Below are 21,252 nucleotides of genomic sequence, written 5' to 3'. Positions count from 1 at the left end.
GGGACACAGACCCCAACTATGTCCCTGGTCCATACAGCAACAAGGGGGTTCAGAGTCCCTTGAAAATTGGTAGGGGTTGAGGGGCATATAGGACACAGAACCTGTGGGCTGTGATAACACTGTAGGAAAAAAGTAGAGGGGAACCTGGAAGGAAGGCTTCCTGGAGGAGGAAGCACACCTGTCTTTTTGCAAATGGTAGCCCAGTGGTGTGCCTTCACAAAGACTCTGGCAAGGCCTTGGTGCTGCTGCTAGCTCATCCCTGCAGGTCTCTGCAGGCTGGGGAGGGAGGGGCTGTCCCCCTCCCTCATGGAGAAGAAAGAACTCTGGTGCCTCCTTCTGTTCTGGAACTCCCCCCCACCCCCACCCCGCCCACAACCAGGAGATGGATCCTGGAGAGGCACCTTCCCAGGTGGATGAAGAGTGTAAGGCTGTCATGGTGTTGGCCACGGGAAGGGCTCCACCTGGGTAGAGGGGACATATATGGGAATACAGCAAGACAGGGGGCCCTTGGAACCTGGAATGCCACGAGGAGACTGAGCTGGTTCTTTAGCATTGGAAAGCTGGAAGTTTGAGCTCTGCTGGAACCTAAGGGCCTCTCCTGGTTCCCCACACACACGCATGCTCAGTCCGTTCTTCATTCAGAAGCCATGTCATGAGGTCTCATTCCCCTCAGGTGGAATCTCATGGCACCTGAATGAAATCCAAGCATGGGCCTCTGATTTGCCCTCCTCGCCCCCGGTCTCACCTCTCCTGCTCTCCCACCCCAGCCACACTGGCCTTCCTGCTGGTTCACAGACACCAATCTCCAGGCCCTTTCCAGCCTCGGGGCCTTTGTGCCCTCTGCTGGAACCTTCACCAAACTCTTCTGATGGCCCATGCTTGCTTTTTCATGTGTCAGTTCACACGTTACCTTCTCCTGAGTAGCCATAGCCCCACGCTATGTCGCCCCTCACATGGTTTTGTGTGTGGTCTGTCTCCCCCGGTAGAGGAAGAACAGGAATTTTGTCCATCCTGTTCACCACTGTGACCCTAGTGTCTAGGATACTGCCTGGCACACAGGTGAGTTTAACAAATGTTTGTTAAAAGAACAAATGGGCCGGGCATGGTGGCTCATGCCTGTAATCCCAGCACTTTGGGAGGCCGAGATGGGCGGATCACCTGAAGTAGAAAGTTCAAGACCAGGCTGGCCAACATAGTGAAACCCTATCTCTACTAAAAATAAAAAAATTAGCCAGGCATGATGGTGCACACCTGTAATCCCACCTACTCAGGAGGCTGAGGCAGGAGAAACACTTGAACCTGGGAGGCAGAGGTTGCAGCGAGCCAAGATCGCGCCATTGCACTCCCCTCTGGGCAACAGAGTGAGACTCTGTCTCCAAAACACAAAAAGCAACAAATTGGGGAGGAGATATCACTGTTGTCAATTGACTGGTTAGGATCACCCAGCTGGTAAGCGGTGGGGCTGAATTCAAACCCAGCTCAGGCTGTTCACTACCACACTGCTTCCCTGGTGGAATGGCATCGATAATAGCACCAACACTTAAATCAAGCTGCACAGATGGCTGGCAGCATTCCAAGCATTTAAATGTCACGCCTTGAGAGCTTCACCTTCCAGCTCCCTGGGGCTGGACCCCAGTCAGAATCAAAATGAACAAACTGTGGACAGCCTCCCAGCTTAGATCTCAAGGACAAATGTGCCCTGTGTTGCCAGGAAGTACAGGCCATGACCCTTGAGCTGCTGACAGTAGCATATGCTCTTGGAGCAGGCTGGGAGCCCCCTCCACCTCCCTCTCCTTCCCAGCACACTTAGAAATGCAGAAAATGGGGCCAGGCACCGTGGCTCACGCCTGTAATCCCAGCACTTTGGGAGGCCGAGGTGGGCTGATCACGAGGTCAGGAGATCGAGACCATCCTGGCTAACACAGTGAAACCCCGTCTCTACTAAAAATACAAAAAAATTAGCCGGCCGTGGTGGCACACGCCTGTAGTCCCAGCTACTTGGGAGGCTGAGGCAGGAGAATCGCTCGAACCCGAGAGGCGGAGGTTGCAGTGAGCCGAAATGGTGCCACTGCACTCCAGCCTGGGTGACAGAATAAAACTCCATCTCAAAAAAAAAAGAAAAAAGAAAAAGAAATGCAGAAAATGGCCAGGCGTGTTGGCTCATGCCTGTAATCCCAACACTTTGGGAGGCCAAGATGGGTGGATTACCTGAGGTCAGGAGTTCCAGACTAGCCTGGCCAACATGGTGAAACCCTGTCTCTACTAAAAATATAAAAATTAGCCAGGCGTGTTGGCAGACGCCTGTAATCCTAGCTACTCAGGAAGCTGAGGCAGGAGAATCGCTTGAGCCCAGGAGGCAGAGGGTGCAGTGAACCAAGATCGTGCCATTGTATTCCAGCCTGGGCAACAGTGAGACTGTCTCCAGAAAAAAAAAAAAAGAAATGCGGAAAATGAACATCTCACCTCTGCACCTGGGCCTGCAGCCAGCAAACAGACAGCGGGGGTGGGGTGGGGAGTGGGGGGTGTGCCGGGAAAGGCACAGTTGCCTTCAGCTTGAACTGCTTGGGCTCTGTCCCAAGAGCAAGCAGGAGAAGCAAGGAGCAAGGCACTCAGCCTCCAGGAGTCAGCAGCTGCCACCAGGCTCAGAGCCCCTGAGCCCTGCCCTGCCTGCTGTCTTACCGGCTCCCCCTAGGGAATTCTTCTCTGGTGGGGAAGATGGTCTTGAAAGAGGGGACTCAGATATCCTTTGTGCCATTCATGGGAGCTGAGCTGCCACCCAAGGGTGGTAGAAGTGGGAAGCTGAGTCGAAGTGATGAATACAGCAGCAAATGTTTATTCATCACTCACCTATACAAGGCACTATTTTGCACTTATGAACTTATTTCTTTTTTTTTTTTTTTTTTTTTTTTGAGGATAGAGTCTCCCGCTCTGCCGCCGGCTGGAGTGGCAGTGGCCCGGATCTCAGCTCACTTCAGCTCTACTGCAAGCTCCGCCTCCCGGGTTCACGCCATTCTCCTGCCTCAGCCTCCCGAATAGCTGGGACTACAGGCGCCCGCCACCACACCCGGCTAGATTTTGTATTTTTTAGTAGAGACGGGGTTTCACCGTGTTAGCCAGGATAGTCTCGATCTCCTGACCTCGTGATCCACCTGTCTCGGCCTCCCAAAGTGCTGGGATTACAGGCTTGAGCCACCGTGCCCGGCCGAACTTATTTCATTTAACAGCCCAATGGTACTCTTAACTCAATTTTCTGGCAAATGAGGGCAGCCACATACCTCAGGCTATGGCCAGCTGGGCCCTGACAGCTGAGATGTGCAGCAATGTCAGGGGACAGGTCCCTGGTTGCGTCCACCTCTGCACTTGTGGCGTCCGACCTCCAAGCGTTTCGTAAAAGCGGTCCCTAGTGTCAGAGAGCCGAGCAGAGGCTGGCACTGCAGCTTCTGGGGAAAGGCCTGCCCCACGTGCCTGAGCCTTGCTTGTCCCTTTTCCCTTTAGCCTCAAGGCTGTCCTGGCCGGGAGCCCCCCAGACAACACAGTGGACCTGTCGGGCATCCCACTGACCTCCAGAGACCTGGAGCGGGTGACCAGCTACCTACAGCGCTGTGGGGAGCAGGTGGACAGCGTGGAGCTGGGCTTCACAGGCCTCACGGATGACATGGTCCTGCAGCTGCTGCCGGCGCTCAGCACCCTGCCCCGCCTCACCACACTGGCACTCAATGGCAACCGGCTGACCCGGGCTGTGCTGCGTGACCTCACTGACATCCTTAAGGATCCCAGCAAGTTCCCCAATGTCACGTGGATTGACCTGGGCAACAACGTGGACATCTTCTCCTTGCCCCAGCCCTTCCTGCTCAGCCTGCGCAAGCGCTCCCCAAAGCAGGGCCACCTACCCACCATCCTGGAGCTGGGTGAGGGCCCGGGCAGTGGGGAGGAGGTCCGGGAAGGGACAGTAAGCCAGGAAGACCCTGGAGGGGCCCTGTGGCACCTGCCGAAGACGACCACGAGGCCAAGGAGACTGTAGCTGCAGCTCAGACGTGACATGGAAGTGAAGGGCCTCACCAGGGAGTCCTTGTTGGGTAGAATGCGCAAGGGGAGGGAGCTTCTATCAGGTGGGTTAAGGATATTGCCAAAATTGGCCTGGGCCACCCACCTACGGAAAGGCAAACCATAGCATCTGGGGAAGGGGATGTGTTAAAATTTCCCATTGGTCCTCTCCATCTGCCCCAATCCTATTATCTGCCATTTGGCTCTTAAGGCATCCCAGGCCCCAGAGAACTCTCTCAGCTCAGCCCATGGCCTTCCCCAAAGACTTGTGGAAATGGGCACATGGCTGGAGGTCCTGGAAGCCTGAGCCATTGTGAACACCAAGAACTTTCCCCAGAAAATTATACAGTAGGGCCCCTACCTGCATTGCATTACATTTTCATTTAGGGGAACAAGCTCCAACCAGATGAATGTGTTGGAATCTTTAGCAAAACTCCTATAACTCAAGAACCTGGGGGGAAGGGGTTGGTTGCCAGAGACCCCAGTTCCATCTATGCTACGGGTGGACTGGACGTGGTCTACCTCCTTATGGAGACTCAGCCCCATTTCTGAGGCCCACCTTGTGATTCTAGGTATCTACCCATAGGACCAGCTATCATTATGCCCTTTAACAATTAAAGCAGCCTACGATGCCCTGTGGCAGTGCTCAGGACAGACATGGTGCCCATGCCTACAGGCATAAAGTCCTGTTCAGAAATCCCTTATCAACCTTCCCTACCCACTGCTGGCTGAAAACTACCAGACTTCCGTGTGGGCTCTGATGTCCTTAGCATGCAGTCCAAGTGACAGGCCTGGCTTCCTTCTCGTCACTTGCCAGTATGACTTCACTGACCTAGGCAGGCCACAGGAACTCTTTTCCCATAACTCTTAAGTAATCCACTAACACATTCCAGAAAACCTACTGCAGAAGATGGGCTTTAAAACCTTAAAACCTAGGACCATGAAGGAGTCCAATCCCTTGGCAGATCCAGCAAGATGCCTGAGGAGAGGGAGAAACAAACTGGGGCTCCCAAAGGAGCCTAACTTAGCAAAGGTTCTCATCTTACCCACTCCCCTTACCCAAATGCTCTCCTAGTGAAAGGGCCCTACCAGTTAAGGAATCTCTTCTAAGTTAACAGGCAACCCCTAGATCTAAGATCCAAGGGATTCTCCTGGCTCAGCCCCGCAAGTAGCTGGGAGATTGGGAGCCAATCACTCTTGAACCTTGTGGGCAAACAGTACGGGGAGTACACTCTGACAGGCCTTGGTAGGCAAGATTCCAACACAGGAAGACAGCAAGATGGGGCCTAGAGTATGGGCCCTGCGTGCTGTTAAGGTTGTGGTTAGGAATGGTGCAGTGCTGCAGGAGCTGGAAGAAAGCTACACCAAGGAACAGAGCACAGAGCAGCAGGGGCCGAAATGCTTTGAATTTCTGCCTTCAGTCTAAAGCTGTAGAATAGGGGTTAAGAGCTTAGGCAGACCACAGGGACGTTTACAAGCTAGAGCAAATATGTGGACTGCTAATATCTGACAACAGTAGGCAAAATTTACTTTTCTTCAAATACACATTTTAAGAATCGATACCCAAGATCATCCTTTATTGTAGTATTAGTTCATGGTAACTGCATGAAAAAACATTTCAGGAAGAATTTACAATTTCCAGCTTAAAGAACTTGCCCACCAACATAACCAATTTATGAAAGTCAATTCATTAAAAGGTACAGCACCTCCTGTTGGGCAGGATGGCAAGGGACAAAGCTACAATGTGGCCTGTGCCTTTGGAAGCTGAGGCAGGAGGACCATCTGAGCCCAGGAGCTTGAGACCAGCCTGGGCAACAGTGAATCCATCTCAACAACAACAAAAAATTTTAGCCAGGTGTGCTGTGAGCTGTAGTCCCAGCTACAAGGCGGGAGGATTGCTTAGGCCTGGGTGATTGAGGCTGCAATGAGCTGTGATTGTGCCACCACATTCCAGCCTGGGCAACACAGCAAGACTGTCCCAAAAAAAAAAGAAAACCCAAAAAAACTCAAGAATGTAATGAATGATACCCAATGTGCCTTTTCTAGAAAAGTTGCCAAATATATCTCTTGGATCTGCCGAGCATGTCCTCTGATACACAAAGCAAGCATGTTTCTACACCCAATGTTGATGCCGGTTAAAGTTTTCATAATCCAAACTGANCCTGACCTCGTGATCCACCTGTCTCGGCCTCCCAAAGTGCTGGGATTACAGGCTTGAGCCACCGTGCCCGGCCGAACTTATTTCATTTAACAGCCCAATGGTACTCTTAACTCAATTTTCTGGCAAATGAGGGCAGCCACATACCTCAGGCTATGGCCAGCTGGGCCCTGACAGCTGAGATGTGCAGCAATGTCAGGGGACAGGTCCCTGGTTGCGTCCACCTCTGCACTTGTGGCGTCCGACCTCCAAGCGTTTCGTAAAAGCGGTCCCTAGTGTCAGAGAGCCGAGCAGAGGCTGGCACTGCAGCTTCTGGGGGAAAGGCCTGCCCCACGTGCCTGAGCCTTGCTTGTCCCTTTTCCCTTTAGCCTCAAGGCTGTCCTGGCCGGGAGCCCCCCAGACAACACAGTGGACCTGTCGGGCATCCCACTGACCTCCAGAGACCTGGAGCGGGTGACCAGCTACCTACAGCGCTGTGGGGAGCAGGTGGACAGCGTGGAGCTGGGCTTCACAGGCCTCACGGATGACATGGTCCTGCAGCTGCTGCCGGCGCTCAGCACCCTGCCCCGCCTCACCACACTGGCACTCAATGGCAACCGGCTGACCCGGGCTGTGCTGCGTGACCTCACTGACATCCTTAAGGATCCCAGCAAGTTCCCCAATGTCACGTGGATTGACCTGGGCAACAACGTGGACATCTTCTCCTTGCCCCAGCCCTTCCTGCTCAGCCTGCGCAAGCGCTCCCCAAAGCAGGGCCACCTACCCACCATCCTGGAGCTGGGTGAGGGCCCGGGCAGTGGGGAGGAGGTCCGGGAAGGGACAGTAAGCCAGGAAGACCCTGGAGGGGGCCCTGTGGCACCTGCCGAAGACGACCACGAGGCCAAGGAGACTGTAGCTGCAGCTCAGACGTGACATGGAAGTGAAGGGCCTCACCAGGGAGTCCTTGTTGGGTAGAATGCGCAAGGGGAGGGAGCTTCTATCAGGTGGGTTAAGGATATTGCCAAAAATTGGCCTGGGCCACCCACCTACGGAAAGGCAAACCATAGCATCTGGGGAAGGGGATGTGTTAAAATTTCCCATTGGTCCTCTCCATCTGCCCCCAATCCTATTATCTGCCATTTGGCTCTTAAGGCATCCCAGGCCCCAGAGAACTCTCTCAGCTCAGCCCATGGCCTTCCCCAAAGACTTGTGGAAATGGGCACATGGCTGGAGGTCCTGGAAGCCTGAGCCATTGTGAACACCAAGAACTTTCCCCCAGAAAAATTATACAGTAGGGCCCCTACCTGCATTGCATTACATTTTTCATTTAGGGGAACAAGCTCCAACCAGATGAATGTGTTGGAATCTTTAGCAAAACTCCTGTAACTCAAGAACCTGGGGGGAAGGGGTTGGTTGCCAGAGACCCCAGTTCCATCTATGCTACGGGTGGACTGGACGTGGTCTACCTCCTTATGGAGACTCAGCCCCATTTCTGAGGCCCACCTTGTGATTCTAGGTATCTACCCATAGGACCAGCTATCATTATGCCCTTTAACAATTAAAGCAGCCTACGATGCCCTGTGGCAGTGCTCAGGACAGACATGGTGCCCATGCCTACAGGCATAAAGTCCTGTTCAGAAATCCCTTATCAACCTTCCCTACCCACTGCTGGCTGAAAAACTACCAGACTTCCGTGTGGGCTCTGATGTCCTTAGCATGCAGTCCAAGTGACAGGCCTGGCTTCCTTCTCGTCACTTGCCAGTATGACTTCACTGACCTAGGCAGGCCACAGGAACTCTTTTCCCATAACTCTTAAGTAATCCACTAACACATTCCAGAAAACCTACTGCAGAAGATGGGCTTTAAAACCTTAAAAACCTAGGACCATGAAGGAGTCCAATCCCTTGGCAGATCCAGCAAGATGCCTGAGGAGAGGGAGAAACAAACTGGGGGCTCCCAAAGGAGCCTAACTTAGCAAAGGTTCTCATCTTACCCACTCCCCTTACCCAAATGCTCTCCTAGTGAAAGGGCCCTACCAGTTAAGGAATCTCTTCTAAGTTAACAGGCAACCCCTAGATCTAAGATCCAAGGGATTCTCCTGGCTCAGCCCCGCAAGTAGCTGGGAGATTGGGAGCCAATCACTCTTGAACCTTGTGGGCAAACAGTACGGGGAGTACACTCTGACAGGCCTTGGTAGGCAAGATTCCAACACAGGAAGACAGCAAGATGGGGCCTAGAGTATGGGCCCTGCGTGCTGTTAAGGTTGTGGTTAGGAATGGTGCAGTGCTGCAGGAGCTGGAAGAAAGCTACACCAAGGAACAGAGCACAGAGCAGCAGGGGCCGAAATGCTTTGAATTTCTGCCTTCAGTCTAAAGCTGTAGAATAGGGGGTTAAGAGCTTAGGCAGACCACAGGGACGTTTACAAGCTAGAGCAAATATGTGGACTGCTAATATCTGACAACAGTAGGCAAAATTTACTTTTTCTTCAAATACACATTTTTAAGAATCGATACCCAAGATCATCCTTTATTGTAGTATTAGTTCATGGTAACTGCATGAAAAAACATTTCAGGAAGAATTTACAATTTCCAGCTTAAAGAACTTGCCCACCAACATAACCAATTTATGAAAGTCAATTCATTAAAAGGTACAGCACCTCCTGTTGGGCAGGATGGCAAGGGACAAAGCTACAATGTGGCCTGTGCCTTTGGAAGCTGAGGCAGGGGGACCATCTGAGCCCAGGAGCTTGAGACCAGCCTGGGCAACAGTGAATCCGTCTCAACAACAAAAAAAAAAATTTTAGCCAGGTGTGCTGTGAGCTGTAGTCCCAGCTACAAGGCGGGAGGATTGCTTAGGCCTGGGTGATTGAGGCTGCAATGAGCTGTGATTGTGCCACCACATTCCAGCCTGGGCAACACAGCAAGACTGTCCCAAAAAAAAAAGAAAAACCCAAAAAAACTCAAGAATGTAATGAATGATACCCAATGTGCCTTTTCTAGAAAAAGTTGCCAAATATATCTCTTGGATCTGCCGAGCATGTCCTCTGATACACAAAGCAAGCATGTTTCTACACCCAATGTTGATGCCGGTTAAAGTTTTCATAATCCAAACTGATGGCAGCTACTGGTCCTTGGGATTGACATCCTCTGGGAATATAACCTGCAAAGAAACTACATTTCAATCTCACTTTCTGCACCAACTGACAGTCAATCACAGGGTAAGAGATATCTTCAGAAAACCGTAGGTTCACCACTACACAATCTGCCGGTAATTCCAGCTATTTTGGGTGATTTCATCATTTGATATCTTTTTTTTCAAGCGTTTTAAGAAGATCAGCTGTTTATTCATTCCACTATCAGGTTGGGGGGGTCATTGGCCAGCTCAAGGCTTACCTTCTCTTGGGCGAAGATGCTGCCGCCAGCTCTAAAACGGCACTCTGTTCTCAAAACCTGGGGGAATGGAGAAGGTGCATACATCTTAGAGACTGCAGAGCAGGAGAGGCATTTCTGATGCCTCATTCTGACAGCGTCAATTAATGACTTTACAAATTTAAGTCCATCCTAACAAAAACCCTTAAGACCTTATTAGAGGTAATTTTTGTAAATTATTGAGGACTACAAATCTTAATTAGCTTCTCAGGGAGTTGTAATTTTTTTTTTTTGTTTGGGATGGAGTCTCGCTGTTGCCCAGGCTGGAGTGCAGTAGCACAGTCTCAACTCACTACAACCTCCGCCTCCGGCGATTCTCCTGGCTCAGCCCCCCAAGCAGCTGGGATTACAAGTACACACCACCACACCCGGTTAATTTTTGTATTTTTGGTAGAGACGGGGTTTCACCATGTTGGCCAGCCAGGCTGGTCTTGAATTCCTGACCTCAGGTGATCCACCCACCTCAGCCTCCCAAAGTGATGGGATTATAGACCGCCGTTCCCAGCCAGCCTCAGGGGAGTTGCAATCTACATTTCAGTCACATCACTTTAAACTTCACAGAGCTTACTTTTCCTTTTCATATCTGAGGAAAACTACATCTCAGCAGACAGGTAATTTGCCCAAGACTAAACAGCCAAGAGGTAAATAGCCCCTCTTTCAAGCTATTCCACCCTGGCTCCAATGCCACAGGAAAGCAAAATCAGTATCTCTGGGATAGGCTACACTGTTACAAGGTATCAGGTTAACCAAATCCAATTGCAAACATTCCACCTGACAGCTAGGCATGGTCAGCCACTAGCCTCCCCATAGAGCAAGGCTTACCTCGTGGCAGGCTCCTTGCTCCAATACTCAGCTGCCAAACATGCTGCTGATTCTTCACGAATTTGCAACCTAGGTGAATATAGCAATTTGGTCACCGTTCATACAAGTTTACTCCTGGGAACCAGCAAGTGGTGAAGACTTAACTGCAATCAGACAGGAGTAGTTTTCGTCAGTTATCGCTTCTGACGGCACTTCCTATTAGTGATTTCATCAGAGCAGTCAAGTACCTCACAACTCTCCAGTACTGCTCGAGATCTAGACCCTACCTGAAAAAGCTAACACTGCCACTGGAGACATTTCTTAACGAAGGAGTTTGCTTCTGCCTGTCACTTTGCTTTAAATGCAGTTCTAGGTTAGGAATGTGGGCAGCCATCTCCAGTTTCTATTTAAGTTCCATCAGATGCAATGACTTGACACATTACCCTAAAGTGTATAAAACACCTAAACGTAGAAAACTGTCAAAACGCCAATTTCCGTGCATTCAAGATGACAAAACTACGTTCCATGTTAAACCCTACCCCGGAGGGCCTCTTACCTCATGGCTACCCCGTCTTCAGCACTCTGCGGTGGGTAGGCAATCTGAAAGAGGGAGTGAAGGACAGGAATTCAGGGCATGTTCTGGCAGTTATGGTCAACTAAGTTGTAGAGGTTTCAGCGACTGCTGTCAGATAGACGTTAAACGTCGTCAGTTTTCGCTTCGGACGGCACTTCCTATTACAAGTATCATCAGGACAGTCGAGTAGGTCTTCCAGTAATCCCGTTACAATCTTATCGACGTACACCGCCCTCGGGGTACCCCAAACTGCAAGCCGACCCCAACTTACCCAGCTCTCTCGGGTTTGCACACTCCCCACGGCGGGCCGGAGAACCGGGTCCCGGCCTTCGCAGACTCCAGGCTCTGGCAGATGTGGCCCTACCACAAAAGGGCGATCCATGAGCTTCATCCACGGCAGCCGGATTCAGCCCCCCGCTGCCCTGCCAGGCTGTCCAACACCGGGCTGCAGCGCCCGCCGCGAAAGCCACGCGAGCGCAGGAGCCGGGGAGCCACGCCATCTCAACAGCTGCCCTCCGGCCTCTAGGCAGGCTTCCCGGGAACATCTCCCCAAAGACCACAGAAGCTCGAGCTCTTTATTCACTCTTGCCCCCAGCTACCACTCCCAGATTCGCGGACACCCTACCTCCATAACAACGGGAATGAAAAGGTCACAACTTATGCGCTCCAGGCCCTTAAGGAGTCGGGATATCCTATTCCTCACAAAAGGAGGGGGACGCTGGCAAAGACTCATGGGAACTTTCCGCCAAGTAGCGATGCAGACCAGCGCGCAACCCAGGGCTCCCCCTCCTGTTGAGCCTATGGTCTCTTCCACAGCCCCAGGAATTCTGGGTCACAACACGCGGGCGAGTTCCAGGGCGCCTGCGCGAGGGCTGGAGGGCGGGTTTGGGCCCCGCCTCTGCCACGCCTTAGCTGGGTGGTTTAGGGCCAATTACTCATTCTCTGTGAGCTTCCGATTGGTCATCCAGAAGACGGAGACACCGGCGCCCCGGAAGCTCACGTAAGATAACACATGTGAAACCCTATAGAACCGTGGCACACAGCAACCATTCATCCTAGTATCTTCTCCTGAACTTTTTTTTTTTTTTTTTTTGAGACGGAGTCTCGCTCTGTCGCCCGGGCTGGAGTGCAGTGGCCGGATCTCAGCTCACTGCAAGCTCCGCCTCCCGGGTTTACGCCATTCTCCTGCCTCAGCCTCCGGAGTAGCTGGGACTACAGGCGCCCGCCACCTCGCCCGGCTAGTTTTTTGTATTTTTTAGTAGAGACGGGGTTTCACTGTGTTAGCCAGGATGGTCTCGATCTCCTGACCTCGTGATCCGCCCGTCTCGGCCTCCCAAAGTGCTGGGATTACAGGCTTGAGCCACCGCGCCCGGCCTCTCCTGAACTATTGAGCATCGCCAAATACTCTCCCCACAGCTATTTCACTATATCCACGGGGCCTCTCAAACCCCTGCGCACTGGCCACCCTCATTACTCTTTCAGCACGACCTTTAGGGAACGAGCTGACGTCTTATCTGGATCCACGTCCATCCTCTGTTCGCCTCTGGGGTAAAGCTCTGCCCACCTCCTTTCCTCTCATTCCTTGGGGCCTCATCCACCTATGCCCCTGTCTCACTTTCCATGGAAAACTCTCTCTCTACTGAAGCTTTCCTTTCAGCCTATGAACATACTCAGCTCTCTCCTTGAAAAATAATGCATGCAACCACGTTTTGCACACACACGTTATACCAAGGGAGCCAAATTCATTTTGACTGCAAAAAACTGGGAAGGCAATCATAACACCTTTTGAGCTGGCCTCAGAAATAAGTGTAGGGTTTTTTGTTGTTGCTGCTGTTAGTTTTGTGTTTTGTGTTTTTGTTTTTTTGTTTTTTTTTTGAGACGGAATTTCGCTCCTGTTGCCCAGGCTGGAGTGCAATGGCGCGATCTCCGCTCACCGCAACCTCTGCCTCCCGGGTTCAAGTGATTCTCCTGCCTCAGCCTCCCGAGTAGCTGGAATTACAGGCATGTGCCACCACGGCCGGCTAGTTTTGTATATTTAGTAGAGACGTGGGTTCTCCATGTTGGTCAGGCTGGTCTCGAACTCCTGACCTCAGGTGATCTGCCCGCCTCGGCCTCCCAAAGTGCTGGGATTACAGGTGCCTGGCAAGAATAGGGTTTTAATGGAGGAGGGGGGCTTCCAGCAAGAGCCGGGTCAAGGGATCAAGCACGAGGTCCCTCGGCCTGCCTGTATTTGGGGAGAGTGCTAAGGAGAGAGGGACAACAGAGGTAGAGGGGAGGAGGTGTCTGGAAATGCTTGGGCAAAACCGTGGGGGTCTCGGGATGCCAGCTAGGGCATTCTGTGGGTACTGGGGAGCCTCTCAGGCCTTCAGAGCACAAAAGGGACATGTTTGTCTTGTATCTTAGGAAGGCCTCTCTGGCTGCCCTGCAGAGAATGGCTTGGGAGGGGTGGGAATTGAGCAAGAAGCCCAGTAGGAAGAGAAAGCAAGAGAGGTAGCTTTAACGGGTTTTCCCAGGTGCCTGCCCAAAAGCAGGGTGGGTGTGGAAAGCAAAGGGTGTCGTGGTAGAGAGAGAGGAGAGGTGGCTGCCCATGTCCACCACCATATATCTGCCACAACAATGGGCACGGTACCTCAGCCAGCTGCCTGTACCCAGGAAGAGGGCAGTCTCCAGACTTGGGGACGTGGGGGTGAGGGTGGGGACACAGCAGCTGAGGGTCTCTGTGCCCAGGCAAGGGCAGGAGCAATCTAGTCTCATACACAGACCTGTGTACACAGAGACATGCAGACATTACCAGCTCTATGGGTCCCAGCAACTCTGCTCAAATAATGTTTCCAGAAGAGTTAGTGAAAATATATATTTGCCACCAGAATTCACTGGGACCCCAGAGCCAGCAGATGTGGCTGGAAATATCCCCTGCTCTGTCCTCTGGCCTCCTGCTGCATCTGGGCCATCAGTTGGACTGGAGAGGCTGGAGGGGCACATGGTCTTCCTCAGAGGCACCATCTTCATCCTTGGGTGGGGAAGCCAGGACAGGGTTCTTGAGAGTTCCTGTTAAGAGATGGCAAGCACTGTGGCTTAACCGTTGAGTGTGTCCCCAGGAAGCAGGCACCAGGGAAACAAGGGGCCACAGTCATGAAAACACGTCATGCTGTGGAGACAGCCTCAGCAGTTCTGGAGGCCAGCAGTCCCTCTCCCTGCTTCCCTCACTCCACAAGCATTTCCCAATCCCTTGCCATGTCAGGGGCTTCCCAACACCCCCAGGAGCTTAAAGTGCCTGGAGGTGACAGACTTGAGTGTCAGAGATCAGAACACCTGAGACATGCTGGGGGGAGCTCAGAGGAGAGAGGGGACCCATCCCGCAGGGGAAGTGGCAGATTTGGACACCCAGAGGGGAGGAAGAGCGCTTCTGACAGAGACAAATCCAGAGATGAACCAAAGAAAGCAAAGAACAAGGGGCACTGCAGATGCCACCTTGGATGGAGGTGTGGGGAGTGGGTTAGATAGCTTTGGGCCCTGACCTCCGCTCTGAGGAGTGCGGCCTTCCAGGCAGCGGGAGGCACTGTGTAGTGTGGGCTGCATGTAGTTTTTGTCCATATTAGCAGGACTGGAATGGGATAAGGGTGCAGGCTGGGCCGCCCTGCAGTGGTGCAGAAGCAGAAGTGAGAGGCAGGGCAGAGAGATGAGTGGCCGCCTGAGAGGTCAAGGACACTCAGCTCCAGGTGAGTATAGGAGGGGAATAGGCTAAGACCCAAGGCCTTCTACCTGGGTAAGGAGGGGGTGGGGTGACATACATGTGACCTGCTGGGGCAACCCCAAGGCTGCTCCTGTTGGGAATGTCACATTGGAGGCCCCAGCAGGCAGCAGGCAGTGGGGTGTGGAGTGCTTGGGCAAGATGAGGGAGGGACAAGGTGACTTTCAGAGGTGACTTTCCTGGAATTGTAGTGAAGGGAGGGAGATGCAAAGAGAGGGTGAAGGGAAACCTGTTTGTATGTGAGGCCATGGTCACGGCCCAGGAGCCTAGGAAACCAGCAGGATGTGGGGCAGAAGAGGCCAGAGTAGCCTCCCTACAACAGGGGCCATGGGCGACTCAGGAGGCTGTTGTGGGGGGCAACAGGCACAAGCAAGTGAAATTTGTCAGGAAAGAGATGGAGAAAGGAGAGGAGGTGAACCAGCGGAAGGTGGGAGCTATTGAAGATTCTAGAAAGAAAGGGTATGCAGGGGAGACAGCTAATCCTCAGGCTTCTGAGGGTGGGAGGAAGGAACTGATCTTGGTGGAGGCAGCAGGGTGGGGACAGGAGGGGCCATCACTACACTAGAATGGAGAGGCCACAGGCCACAGACATGGGGGAGGCATGGGAAGTGGTTTCTCAGAGGTGGGAGACTTGGGGTGTGAAGGGGCTGAGGGCCTATGCAGGGCCGTTCCTCTGAGGGTCCAGGGAGATGCTGCCTCTGTTGTGGGCTGCGCTGTGACACAGCCCTTCCTAACTTATTCCCCTGCTGAGTCCCCAGGCTCAGCCCAGGCCTGGCTGGGGACAGACCCTTGATAATCAATTGAATGGGCAAAGGGTGTGACTGACTGGCATCGGAGAGAGGGCAGCCAGAGGCTGGGCTGGTGGAAGCACTAACAGCCTCAGAGGTTTTCCCTGGTTCCTGCCTGAAAGCAAGGTGTGGGTGGAAAGGAAAGGAGGAAACCACTGTTTTAAGGAGGCAATCCCTGTAAGAGGAGCTGGTGTGCGGGGATCTGCAAAGTAACTATGAGGAGGTCTCTGGGTCCTGCCCCAGACTCTCCAAGGCTTTGTGGCCAAGCAGCAGAGACACACACCCCAGGGCAGAGGCTCCAGTCACCAGGCTACTCACGAGGGACGGCTGCCCCTGATGGGTCCTCACACAGCGTAGGCAGCGTCTGCTCCCACGAAGCCCAGTTCACCTCCTCCACCCTGAGGGCAACAGAGGAGCTCTGAGGTTTGCCTGCTTTGACCGTGCCCCGCCACCCCAGAGAGGGGCCTGGCCCCCCAAATTGGGAGACTACAAAGAGATGCTCTGGTGCACACAGAGGCCCTGAGGAGGACAGGCTTTCTCTCTGCAGGGTTCTGGGCCACCCACTTGGAGCCCTGTCCTGTGAGGCAGGTGCCCACTTGCAGGAATCAGCATCCATCGCTTCCGGCTGTTCACAGCAGCCTGGGTTGCCCAGAGCAACTAGAAAAGAGGAATTCAGATCAGGTGTATCTGTGCTCCCGGGTTCTGGGGACTTTCACGGCTGTTCCTCATGCCTGAGACTCTGCTCTCTCTGCTCATCTGCTCTCTCTGCTCTCTGCTCTCTCTGCTCATCTGCTGCCTCACAACAGTATCTGTTTTTAGCTGTGCGTTTGTCACTAGGTTCCCTCTCCCAGTGTCCCAGCCTTTCCTTGACACAGAAGGGCACGTTCTCCATGGAAGGGGTTGTAGCTCCGAGATCAGGCTGGCAGAGTTGGGGGTGGGGGGACACAGAGCAGCCAAGGCAAGGCTAGAGTGCTGGGAACCCAAGGGTCCTTCTGACTTCTTGGCCTCCTTACTGTACCACATTTCAGGCTACAAGAAGGAGGCTGAGATCACCAGGAGGGGATCTTCAGTTTAAGCCCCTGGGACAGGCAGATGGCCAGTCATGTGGCAGCCATGGCTTGTGAGATCCAGACCCCTGACCTCATCTGCTCAGGCTCAGTCCCTGGTGCTCTTTGACCTGCCCTTCCCACCAGACCTGGCTCCTGGCAGCTGTGCCCTGCACTGCAGCGGGGTGGGTGGGGGGGGGGGCAGGGATTGCTGAACAGCAAGGCCCCAGGACACCCTCCCGCCACTCACTCACCTGAAGCACCAGCGCTCATCGGCGCTGCCATCTGGCTTAGTGCCGACGGTCAGCATCACGCCTGCCCGCTGCTGCTTCTTCCTGCACCACCAATAGCCGTTCTCCATCTCTAGGACAGAGATGGCTTTCTGGGGACAAAGGATGCATCAGACAGAACGTCCTGGGACCCTGCCTGGGAGCAAAGGCACACAAGGCAAGCGGAGCAGGAAAGTGCCCCACAGCACTTCACAGTATAACCCAAAGTCAACTAAACATGCGGATTCGAATTCGGCTCCAACATCCGATTACCTGTGTGGGGTTGGGCCCTCCGCCTCTCTGCATCTTGGTTTCCCCATTTGTAGACTGAGGACAAAGTGCCTCAGACAGCTGATGGGAAGTCTGTACATTATAAGTACTTGACAGCTACTTGTTCTTACATGGTTCAGGCTCCAGATGGCCACACCACCAGGAACAGAACTTCATTTGCTCACCCCACACATGTGCCTGCCCAGAGGCATACCAGTGAGTCAGGTGGGGCACAGAACCTTGCAGAGGAGGGCACCGAGGCTCAGAGGAGATAAATGACTGCCCCAAGATCAACAATGAATTAGCAGCAGGTTGGGGCATGGTGGCTCACACCTGTAATGCCGGCAGTTTGGGAGGCGAAGGCAGGTGGATCACCAGAGGTCAGGAGTTCAAAACCAACTTGACCAACATGGTGAAACCTTGTCTCTACTAAATACAAAAAGTTAGTGGGGGTGTGGTAGCACATGCCTATAATCCTAGCTACTTGGGAGGCTGAGGTGGGAGAATTGCTTGAACCCAGGAGACAAAGGTTGCAGTGAGCCAAGATTGCGCCATTGCACTCCAGCCTGTTAAAACTCTGACTCAAAAAAAAAAAAAGAAAAGAAACTGAAGAAACTGGACAACAATGATGATAATAGTAGCTGGTGGCACATTGAGCACCTACTTGGTGCTGGACACTGTCCTGAGTACATCTATGAGCTTCTTAAAGGAGGAGGGAGTAATCCCAGCACTTGGGGAGGCAAAGGTAGGAGGATCACCTGAGGCCGGGCAACATAGTGAGACCTTCTTCTCTACAAAAAATAAACATATTAGCCGGATGTGGTGTCAACTGTCTGTAACCCCAGCTACTCAGGAGGCTGAGGAAGGAGGATCACTTGAGCTCAGGAGGCCGAGGCTGCATTGAGCTGTGATTGTGCCACTGCACTCTAGCCTGGGTGACAGAGCAAGACCTTGTCTCCAGGGGGAAAAAAAAGGAGGAAGACTCTGACAAGGTAGAGCTGCCCAACCCGGCACCCCTGGCTAGGGAAGGCCCAACTCCGCGGGGTCCAGAGCACTCCCCACCCCTGAGTGTGGGGTGGGGGTGGGGCAGGGGCAGGGAGCCTCTCTGGTGGCACCTGCAGCTTCCAGATGCTCCAGCTGTCAGTGGCGACACTGTTGACGGTCTCGCTCATGAGGGCGATGAGCATGTTGAGCAGCAGGATGTAGGTGAGCAGCACGTAGGCCAGCAGCAGCAGCAGCACCATGCCACGGAAGTGCAGCTGTTCCTGGAAGGCCAGCTCGCCCATGCCGATGGTGAATTTGAAGAGCTCCAAGGAGGCTTCCAGGATACCCCTGTACGGAGCCCTGTTGCCCTCATCCTCCTGTCCCTCCATGGGCTGCACCGACTCTGTGGCATTGACGCCTGTAGGAGCTTCAGAACGCCAAGCCTCCTGGCTTAGGCTCACCAGGGCTATGGGATGAAGGGAGAGGGGCCCTCAGCCCAGGAGACCAGCAGGCAGCCTTGAGAGTATACAGGGTGGACAAGGAACGTGGGGAAGGGGAAGGGGTCTGGAGGGGGCCTTTACCTACAGCGAAGCCGAAAAGGAAGACTAAGTAGATCAGAAGGAAGCGCAGCAGGTCCCGCAGGATGACCTGGAACACATGTGCCCAGGGGCCAAAGTGGGTAGCTGGGCCGCCAGTCACGGCCCCAGACCCCTGCCTCACCCACAGCAGTGTGTTTCCCATGTACACTCCACGTACACACACATACTTATGCATACGTGGGCCCTATGGAGCCACACTGAGCAGAGGAGTCTTTTAAAAATATATCTCAGATCTGGCTGGGTGCTGTAGCTCATGCCTGTAATCCTAGCATTTTGGGAGGCTGAGGCGGGCAGATTACCTGAGGTTGGGAGTTCAAGACCAGGCTGGCCAACATGGTGAAACCGTTTTCTACTAAAAATACAAAAAATTAGCGGGCGTGGTGCTCAATCCTGTTAATCCCCAGCACTTTTGGGAGGCCGAGACGGGCGGATCACGAAGGTCACAAGGAGATCTACGACCCATCCTGGCTAACCGGGTTGAACCCCGTTCTCTACTAAAAAAAATACAAAAAAACTAGCCGGGCGAGGTGGCGAGCGCCTGTTAGTCCAAGCTACGCTTGGGAGGCTGGAGGCAGGAGAATGCGGTAAAAACCCGGGAGACGCGAGCTTGCAGTGAGCTGAGATCTGGCCAGCTTGCACTCCAGGATGGGGTGGACAGAGTGAGACTCACCTCGAGGAAAAAAAAAAAAAAAATACAAACAAATTACAAAAATTAGCCGGGTGGCAGTGCGCGCCTGCGCCTGTAATCCCAGCTTACTCGGGGAGGCTGAGGCGGGAGAATCGGCTTGAACCCAGGAGGCAGAGGTTGTGGTGAGCCAAGATCACGCCACTGCACTCCAGCCTGAGCTACAGAGTGAGACTTTGTCTCAATAATAATGGCCGGGCGTGGTGGCTCAAGCCTGTAATCCCAGCACTTTGGGAGGCCGAGACGGGTGGATCACGAGGTCAGGAGATCGAGACCATCCTGCATAACACGGTGAAACCCCGTCTCTACTAAAATACAAAAAACTAGCCGGGCGAGGTGGTGGGCGCCTGTAGTCCCCGCTACTCGGGAGGCTGAGGCAGGAGAATGGCCTAAACCCGGGAGGCAGAGCTTGCAGTGAGCTGAGATCCGGCCACTGCACTCCAGCCTGGGCGACAGAGCAAGACTCCGTCTCAAAAAAAAAAAAATAATAATAATAATAATATATGTATGTATATATGTCTCAGATCACATTGTTTTCCTGCTTAAAACTTTCCAGTAGCCAGGCATGGTGGCACAAGCCTACAGTGCCAGCAACTCAGGAGGCTGAGACAGGAGGATTGCTTGAGCCCAGAATGTCAAGGCTGCAATGAGCTATGATCGTGTCACCGCACTCCAGCCTGGGTGACAGAATGAGTCCCATCTCAAAAAAAAAAGAAAAACCTTCCAGGGTCACAAAATTAAATATAGAACTACCGTATGACCCACCAATTCCATTTCTGGGTATGTATGTGCCCAAAAGAATTGAAAGCAGGGACTCTAAGAGATACTTGTACACCCCTGTTCATAGCAGCATTATTCACAAAGATCAAACGGTGGAAGCAACAGGTGACTGGATCAACAGACGAATGGATGCACAAAATGTGGTGCATCTACACAATGGGATACTACTCAGCCTTAAAAAGGAAGGAATTGCTGGGTATGGTGGCTCAGCCTGTAATCCCAGCACTTTGGGAGGCCAAGATGGGTGGATCACCTGAGGTCAGGAGTTCAAGACCATCCTGGCCAACATGGAAAAACTTCATCTCTATTAAAAATACAAAAAATTTGCCAGGTGTGGTGACACATGCCTGTAGTCCCAGCTACTCGGGAGGCTGAGGCAGGAGAATCGCTTGAACCTGGGTGGCGGAGGTTGCAGTGAGCCAAGATTGCACTACTGCACTCCAGCCTGGGCAACAGAGCAAGATTCCATCTCAAAAAAAAAAAAGAAGGAATTTCCGACATATGCTACAATATGGCTGATCCTTGAGGACATTATACTGAGTAAAATAAGCCAGACATTAAAGGACAAATACTGTATGATTCCACTTATACAACGTAGTTATGGTCGTCAAATTTGTAGAAACAGAAAGTAGAATAGTGGCTTCCAGGGACCGGGGGAAGGAGAGAATGGGGAGTTGTTTTTAATGGGCATTGAGTTTCAGTTTGGGATGACAAGAAAGTTCTGGAGATGGATGGTAGTGATGGTTCTACAACAGTGTGAATGTACTTAATGACACTTAGCTGTATATTTTTTTAAAAATGGTTAAAATGGGCCAGGCGGCCGGGCGCGGTGGCTCAAGCCTGTAATCCCAGCACTTTGGGAGGCCAAGACGGGCGGATCATGAGGTCAGGAGATCGAGACCATCCTGGCTAACACGGTGAAACCCCGTCTCTACTAAAATACAAAATTAGCCAGGCATGGTGGTGGGTGCCTGTAATCCCAGCTATTCGGGAGGCTGAGGCAGGAGAATCGCTTGAACCCAGGAATAGGGGTTTGCAGTGAGCCGACATCATGCCATCACACTCTAGCCTAGGCAACAAGAGCAAGACTCATCTC

At 52.8% G+C, this 21,252-nt stretch overlaps 4 protein-coding genes across 6 annotated transcripts in view; 2 read left to right on the top strand and 2 right to left on the bottom strand.

The window, feature by feature from the left end:
* LOC108518229 (leucine-rich repeat-containing protein 75A-like) overlaps window positions 1-4,125 on the top strand; it is a 50,344-nt gene extending 46,219 nt beyond the window's left edge. The window contains 2 exon segments of the mRNA XM_017856482.1: window positions 3,496-3,968; window positions 3,971-4,125. Of these exon segments, the coding sequence (XP_017711971.1) occupies window positions 3,496-3,968; window positions 3,971-4,038 (541 nt within the window). The 3' untranslated portion in view covers window positions 4,039-4,125.
* LOC108518228 (leucine-rich repeat-containing protein 75A-like) lies at window positions 4,040-9,111 on the top strand. The gene is made up of 2 exons (XM_017856481.1): window positions 4,040-4,109; window positions 6,546-9,111. The coding sequence occupies exons 1-2, from the start codon at window positions 4,040-4,042 to the stop codon at window positions 7,112-7,114; spliced, it is 639 nt and encodes a 212-aa protein (XP_017711970.1). The 3' UTR covers window positions 7,115-9,111.
* Window positions 9,112-9,497: 386 nt separating this feature from the next.
* LOC108518235 (putative uncharacterized protein LRRC75A-AS1, mitochondrial) lies at window positions 9,498-11,652 on the bottom strand. Its single transcript, XM_017856486.1, is given in 5 exon segments — window positions 9,498-9,630; window positions 10,432-10,500; window positions 10,967-11,010; window positions 11,256-11,282; window positions 11,284-11,652. Coding segments are annotated over 5 exon segments (393 nt in total). The 5' UTR covers window positions 11,530-11,652; the 3' UTR covers window positions 9,498-9,623.
* Window positions 11,653-13,821: 2,169 nt separating this feature from the next.
* TRPV2 (transient receptor potential cation channel subfamily V member 2) lies at window positions 13,822-18,967 on the bottom strand. 3 transcript variants are annotated; one of them, XM_017856493.1, is made up of 5 exons: window positions 18,674-18,964; window positions 18,224-18,558; window positions 16,824-16,951; window positions 15,842-15,921; window positions 13,822-14,032 (listed from the first exon to the last, which is right to left on the bottom strand). In XM_017856493.1, the coding sequence occupies exons 1-5, from the start codon at window positions 18,864-18,866 to the stop codon at window positions 13,935-13,937; spliced, it is 834 nt and encodes a 277-aa protein (XP_017711982.1). In that variant the 5' UTR covers window positions 18,867-18,964; the 3' UTR covers window positions 13,822-13,934. The 3 variants fall into 3 exon arrangements, 1 of the variants encoding a protein (XP_017711982.1); XR_001882319.1 differs by having other exon boundaries at window positions 14,009-14,032; window positions 15,842-16,180; window positions 18,674-18,967; XR_001882320.1 differs by lacking the exon at window positions 13,822-14,032 and adding an exon at window positions 16,088-16,180 and having other exon boundaries at window positions 18,674-18,967.
* Window positions 18,968-21,252: the final 2,285 nt, after the last annotated feature.

The sequence above is a fragment of the Rhinopithecus bieti genome, unplaced genomic scaffold, assembly GCF_001698545.2.
Source record: "Rhinopithecus bieti isolate Rb0 unplaced genomic scaffold, ASM169854v2 scaffold_44779, whole genome shotgun sequence".
Taxonomy (NCBI): Eukaryota; Metazoa; Chordata; class Mammalia; order Primates; family Cercopithecidae; genus Rhinopithecus; species Rhinopithecus bieti.
The sequence above is the reverse complement of the archived record's forward strand: the minus strand, read 5'-3'. Positions and strand labels throughout refer to the sequence as shown.

Excerpts from the sequence above, each read along its gene's own strand:
- LOC108518228 (XM_017856481.1), top strand. The coding sequence starts at position 4,040 with ATGGAAGTGAAGGGCCTCACCAGGGAGTCCTTGTTGGGTAGAATGCGC. Across the intron at positions 4,110-6,545 it reads GGGGAGGGAGCTTCTATCAG|CCTTGCTTGTCCCTTTTCCC; the intron begins GTGGGTTAAGGA and ends CACGTGCCTGAG.
- TRPV2 (XM_017856493.1), bottom strand. The coding sequence starts at position 18,866 with ATGCATAAGTATGTGTGTGTACGTGGAGTGTACATGGGAAACACACTG. Across the intron at positions 18,559-18,673 it reads CCTTTTCGGCTTCGCTGTAG|CCCTGGTGAGCCTAAGCCAG; the intron begins GTAAAGGCCCCC and ends TTCATCCCATAG. Across the intron at positions 16,952-18,223 it reads GGAGCATCTGGAAGCTGCAG|AAAGCCATCTCTGTCCTAGA; the intron begins GTGCCACCAGAG and ends CTTTGTCCCCAG.